The sequence below is a fragment of the Aptenodytes forsteri genome, unplaced genomic scaffold, assembly GCF_000699145.1.
Source record: "Aptenodytes forsteri isolate BGI_AS27 unplaced genomic scaffold, ASM69914v1 Scaffold94, whole genome shotgun sequence".
In the NCBI taxonomy this organism is placed as follows: Eukaryota; Metazoa; Chordata; class Aves; order Sphenisciformes; family Spheniscidae; genus Aptenodytes; species Aptenodytes forsteri.
Window position 1 is genome coordinate 7529899 of NW_008795017.1, and position 6605 is coordinate 7536503.

General features: G+C 39.2%; 1 protein-coding gene across 1 annotated transcript in view; it reads left to right on the top strand.

The window, feature by feature from the left end:
- Positions 1-6605, top strand: part of RNASEH1 (ribonuclease H1) — a 15347-nt gene that overhangs the window by 5905 nt on the left and 2837 nt on the right. Inside the window, exons 2-7 of the mRNA XM_009275626.1 lie at positions 4-16; positions 565-759; positions 1340-1439; positions 1916-1970; positions 3102-3186; positions 5682-5806. Coding sequence (XP_009273901.1) covers positions 4-16; positions 565-759; positions 1340-1439; positions 1916-1970; positions 3102-3186; positions 5682-5806 — 573 coding nt within the window. The remainder of the gene's footprint in view (positions 1-3; positions 17-564; positions 760-1339; positions 1440-1915; positions 1971-3101; positions 3187-5681; positions 5807-6605) is intronic.

The following is a 6605-nucleotide window of genomic DNA, read 5'->3' on the forward strand; positions in this document are numbered from 1 at the left end:
CAGCCCGAGCCGGCAGGTAGCTCGTCCTCCCCTCGCCTCCCGCTTCACCTCCGCCCGGGCGGGAGGGGAGGGCGGCCCGTCGGGCAAGGGCGGGGCGGGGGAGGCTGCGCTGCGCTGCGCTGCTGGCACAGCCCGCCCGGCTTCTGGGTGGCGTCTGTGTCTACAGTGCGGCTTCTGGCTAAACGTGGGTAGCAGCTTCTGTTTATCTTCCGGTGGACGTCTTGTAGCGGGCGGAATGCCGCGGTGGTAAGTGCAGCGGTGGCCCTGCCCTCCAGGCACCGCGGTGGATGTGCCTGTGCAATGAGAGTATTTCTGTAGGTGCTTGGAGAGCGTTGCTTGTACCACGTCCGTTTTAAGGGCCGTTACGCGTGTGTCTCCACTGCAGTTTGATCTAGGATCAAGAATGAGTGGTGCATGCTGTAATATTTTTTGCATAATAGCTCGGGATGGTGTCAGTTAACAGACTAGCGTTGCTAATAAGTGATAACTGTCGTCTTTAGAAGCAGTCGTTTCAAATAAAATTTGATCTTATATATAGTTGAACTTTTTTTTTTTTTTTGGAAGGGGCACACGGTCCTCCAGCTGTAAGACAGGAAAATGGTAGCCAGAGAGAGGAATCAGAAATAAACCTCTTGTGTTGCAATACATGCAAAAGGCCATATGAACAGTCTACAAGTGAAGAACATATTGTAAAGCGTGTAAAACATGATGAAGTATACTCAGTGCCAACAGTCAGTGAAGATAAATTTTCATATATGGGTGAGGTCTTTCATTATTCCTGTAATTCTTTTCAGTTCTTTGCACTCTTTCATAAGTAACAAGTGTAATTATTAGAAAGCTTTTGGGGAGGTTTGTGCGTGGCAGCATCAGGCCTAGCGTAACATTGTTTCTCTTTAAAATGGAAATGTGAGCATTTCCATGTAATGATATATTTGTTCACATTGTCTTTCAGTGTAATTTTAATTGGCTTTAACTGGTATCAACATCTAGCGTAATCTGATCGTTGTAGGTGTGATTTTGTGTGTGTCTGGATTACAGACTATATTTAAATATACAGATACATCTGGGAAGTTTTAAGTTGACTGAAGAAGATGGGAACTGTAGTGAGAATATGGAACTTGGGGCTGACTAATCTGACACCAGTTGAGGGTGTGAAGCTGCAGTGGGACTTCTGGTGTTTCGCATTACAAATTTACATGGCTTCTGTAGTTAACTTTTTGAAGGGCTCTCTGGGGAGGGAAGTTTTGGGGATTAATCTGCTGGCAGACATTTCTTTTTGCTTAAAGAGTACGTCCTTGAAGGAGTGCTTTAACTTCTGCTTTTGGTAATTCTTTTGTAGGTGACTTTGCAGTCGTTTATACAGATGGTTGTTGCTCAGGTAATGGACGTAATAGGGCACGTGCTGGAATAGGTGTCTACTGGGGACCAGGCCACCCTTTGTAAGTATCTGGATTGATTCTTTTTTTTAAATATATTACTGTTTGTTTTGTGTGTGATTTACAATACCAGCCTCCTTTTGAATATGTAACCCTGCTGTAAAGACTCATAATAACAGTGCTATGAGACTAGTGAGTTACTGAGGGGAAAAGAGAAATCCGTTTCTCTGGGAGGTAAGAATGTGGGGAAAATCAACTGGAAATAATACTTTTAGGGGCTGAAGCTATAATTCAAGTGATGCAGAAAGTTTTAAAATAGGTGTAGGTGTGCACAGAAGACAACAAATATAGTTGCATATTGATGGCAGGTCCAAATATGCAGGTTGCACTGTGCAGGTGGAAGTTAGAGCTAGAATATCTATTCATCCTCCTTTATAAAAAGAAAAGCAGCTCTCGTATTTATTTTTCTAATGTGTAGTCATTATACACCATTCTGAATATTTGGGGTAACTAATCCACTACTCATTCCTTGGACACAGAAACACCAGTGAAAGACTTCCTGGACGGCAGACTAATCAAAGAGCAGAAATACATGTAAGTAGTAAATGTCCTAAAATGCTTCTGCATGTTAGACTGCAGTAGCATGCTTATGACTATTTCAACTCTGGCCTTCAGAAACCAGTTATGGAGCTGTGAGGGAAGTACACAAAATGTCAGGAGTTATGACTTGAAACAGATCATTCTCTTCAAGTTTCATTGATCTTTATTGGTTTTGAACAAGGTAATTCACCTTGAGAATTCCCAATTATCATCAGGCCAAGCACAACTATTTAAAACAGCCTTGCATTAGGAAAGCCTGGTTCTCAAATCTGTATAGTATCCTTTGCATTTTTAATGTGCGTGTCTCAGACCTTGGGGTTAGGGCTGCTGAGCAGCGGTTAAGAGGAGAATCGGCTTCTTATTGTGATGGGATCAGAGTGTCATATTCCTTAGATAAATATAACAAACAATTCTAGGCACTCAGGAGTAACTTCTGTTATTTCTGAAGTAAACTTCTGTTGGCAACAGCAGATTTAGTCTCCCCTTCTCACCTCATCTTAATTCTGGTACTGCTGCTCTCCTGCACCGTGTGTTTGGAGATGAACTGAAATGAGAAATTGATCTGCTTAAAAACTACAGGAAGTTCATTTTAGTGAGGGACAAGCAGAGATAATGGTGGTGTGCCAAGGGTCAAATTTGTCACTAAAGAGCTTTTCAGCCCTACATCCAGACCCAGTCACTTCTCCCTTTTACTATATTTCATAGCACCAGAAAAACCCAAACAACCTTTTAGGGGTTCCAGACTGTTGGAACTGGTATGAATCCTTCCTCCTTAAAGTTACGAAGAAAATGCCTAAAACTTGGCGTGCAGTTGATGGAGGCTTTGATAGTTAGAAAATTGGGCAGAGAGCTACTCCTCTAGTACAGAGTTGAACTTCAGAATGTTTTGGGTTTTTTTTTTGCCATGAAACTTAATGAATCAGGCAAACAGGGAGACACTTAAGTGGTCGTCTGCATGCACAGTGTTGGGAACCTCTTGCTCTAAAGCATGTTGATACTCATTGATGGAGAGATTACAGTAATATTCTTTGTAATTCTGTGTTAGCATCAGGTACTTTGCTGGTATTTTAATTGCATGTGTTCAAATCCTGTTCTGAACTGTGATTCTATTGAAATGTTCTTAAGGCAGCCTGCAAAGCAATAGAGCAAGCAAAGAGTCAAAACATCAAGAAACTAATTATCTACACTGATAGCAAGTTCACTATTAATGGTAAGTTAACAATTGTAGTTTTCCTGATTCTTCAAGACATGCTGCATGCTATTTCATTACAGAAGGCCCACAGAACATACTGAGTCCTGGGGAGAGGGATATGCATAACTTATTTCAATACTCATGACTGCCTGGGGGAAAAGCTTCAGAATATTACAGGGATCACCTGCTAACTGCATGAAATACAAGTAGAGACAAAATGCCTGTTACAGTAAAGGCTGACAGAAGTAACTACAGGATTTTTGTCTTATGGTATTCAGTATGACACAAAGTCTAGAAAAACTGTTGTTCATGTATAGTCTGTTAAGGACGTACTCGGGAAAGCACTAGGAAGTTGGTGTAGTAACCCTGTAGTTTTTTTGTTTGTTGGATTGGAGAGGCTGTCTTAATACACATATGTGAAGTACATTAAAGTTTCCTTGCTTTTTACATGTAGACTACACTTCCAAGCTTTCAGGCTACACTAGAAGACTAGCCAGGGATGATATGTGCTCAGAGTATGTATTTAAAGTTTCACCTTCATTCAAAGATTTGGAAAAACTAATTTTATTCCCTATAAATACCGTATGAAGCAGCCAGTAAGACTTAATTTCTGAATAAAGCTTCTTCCTCTTTCCCCGAGATCTTCAGATCTTACTCCTGTGGTGATTTGGAACTGCATAAGTATTTTTTCTTTATATTTCACATTTTTACAAAGGGAGTACATGTGTTTGCCGTTTCCAGATCACTTTAGAGTTGGTTTGTTTTGTTGGGTTTTTTTTAATAACATTAAACAAAATCTTACTGCAACTTTTTGATTGAAAATTAAATGTTGCACTTTCACACTTTGGTTTTTTTCGGAGGGAAGAGGGAATGCGAGTATCTTGTTCTTAGCATAACTTCCTATACTTGAGTGCTAACACTGAAAGTAATTATCTGTTTCATTGCTTGTGGATATATATTTATAAAGCAAATAAATGTTTTTTATGTGAAAAATCTGTATATCTTTTCCTCCAAATAAGTAATTCTGCTTTCCAGAAGCCCCCCATGATTTCTGAAAGTGGAGGAGTATGAGAGAAGAGCATAATTTTTTTCCTTTTTCAGGTGGCTCATGTTTAGAAGTAAAGCAAAACTTACCTTGAAAAACTCTGATGTCACCTTGAGTAGCAATACCCTAGAAAGGACAGAAAGCTACTGAGTTGGAACAAGTGACTGCTAGTCAAGGAAGAAGTTGCTGGAGCTGTCACTTGCTGCTTGTTTCAAATTCTGTTAGCTTGCATGTGCATGAAAGAGGTTCTGTCCAGAAGTGAAAAGTGTCGAGGACTTGTGCTCTGTCCTCCTGATTCTAGTTTGTAAATGTTAAGAAAAAACTTAAAGGAATTTTCCATTGCTTCTCCCTAGGGATCATCTTGTAAATCTCATTTGAGTAGCTTATTTTCTCCAAAAGATTTAGGTATAGCATTTCCTATAGGAGCAGAACGTGTGTGTGGTGGTTTCCACACACACCCCCCCTTGGTGGTGGTGGTTTTTTTTAGTCTCTGCTAGAAGCATTCTGGAAAAGGGAAGAGTAAAAGGAAGAGTCTCTACTCTTCGGGACTGGGTGTTGCATGCTGATCAATAGAATCCAAGTGCATCATTTGTTGCAGGAAGCAAGTTCAAAGCATTAAGGAGCAATGAAACATCTTTGCAATTCTTTGTTTTGTGGGAGAAAAGTCTATACCATCTTGTCTGTGAAACTGGTGTTACGAAGGAGGAAAGTTGCTGTGTCAGGTGAAATTCCTGTTAAACTTTGGTGTGAGACTTAAGTATGAGGGAGGAAAAGACGAATCTTTAGGTGTGATGTCTTGGTGTCTTTGTTTTTGCTTGCAGTTTGCTCTTGCGTTTTGGGTCACTGTGGTGCAGGTTCCACTCTTTTTTAATCAAAGCTATTTTGTAAATGTGTCTAGGAGTTATTTTTTAAAATGCCAGAGAAGGAGGATTGTGGTTAAGTACAAATGGATGTGGTTTGTTTTTTAGGAGGTTTGGTGTGCAAGATTGGTGATTCTCTATTTGGTTCAGGTCTGTTTGTCGTGAGAGCAGTAAGGGTGTCTTACACTGTCAAGACTAGTGAAGATATTTAAAAAAAAAAAATCCTTATTTAAGGAGTAATATAGTAAATTTTCTGGCCAGCAAGGGATGGCCAGAGTGTTAAATCTTGTTCTGTAGAAATCTGCTTATGTGGCTATTCTCTGAAGGATTCTGTTTAGCATGCAGAAGCCATAAGACAGGTGGCCATCTGTTTTTCCTCTATGCAAATATCTGTTCGGGAAAACATGGTAGGGTAATTGAAGTAATAATGGAAAAATAACAGTCCTGAAAGACAGTAGTGGAGAACCAAACAAGAATATCTTCCATCTCCGGTGTCTTTGCCTGAGACTTTGTACAGAGTTAACGTCTTGTTAAAAGGCTGTTTGCTCCGTCTTGATCCTTGCTGGCTTCTTTAATAGCATTTTTATGGTAATGTTCCATTTGCATAGGTATTACCAGCTGGGTTGACAACTGGAAAACAAATGGCTGGAGAACAAGTTCAGGAGGAAGTGTAATAAATAAAGAAGATTTTGAAAGACTTGATAATCTATCAAAAGGCATAGAGATTCAGTGGGTAAGCACCTCATTTCTTAATGACATCTTAAACACGCTTCTTGTAAAAACTTGCAAGTATGACCATAACTAGGAATTTTATAGAGCATAATATTGTACATCCATAAGTAAAACCATAAATACAGAAAAGCTGCTTGTTTTATTTAAAGCAAATAAGCAACATAACCTAGGCTCTTGGAACCAGTATTTCATTTATTAAAATGCATATTTATATTTGTTTTCTATCTCTTGTTACTACTTAGAAAAAGCCTGCAATAATTATTTTTAGTTTGTTAGTACTGTTAGTAGATGACATTTCTGTTCCTGGAAATCTAAGCTTAAAACATAACTGTCTTTTTAAGTCATAGCTGAATTTCTGGATTTGCTTTTCAGAACTCTTAAGATGCTCGTTCGTTGGTGTAACTCAATCACATGAGTGTCTTTAAGCTGGGAAAACTGAGAGTATAACCCCAAATAAACTAAATCTAGTTTTCTGTACCTTAACTGTGTTTTTTCTGAGAAAACTGGGCACAGAAAGGTCTTTACCCATTTTTAAGTTTTAAATTGTTTCACTCGCCAGTAAAGAAGTAAAACAACTTCTATATAGGTATTCCTGGTAAAATGTATTTTTCTGTAACCTCTAATATCAACACTAAACATTGTAGGGGATATATTCCCTCCCCTCCTTCTAAATTTTACTCTAATTGTGGTATAAGACTACTGATTCTAGAAATAAATCTCTGTACCATTGACTTCATGGCTGCTAATGGCATATTTATTGGGCTTCTGTCTTTGCACTGTAGAAGACAGGATGATGTAGA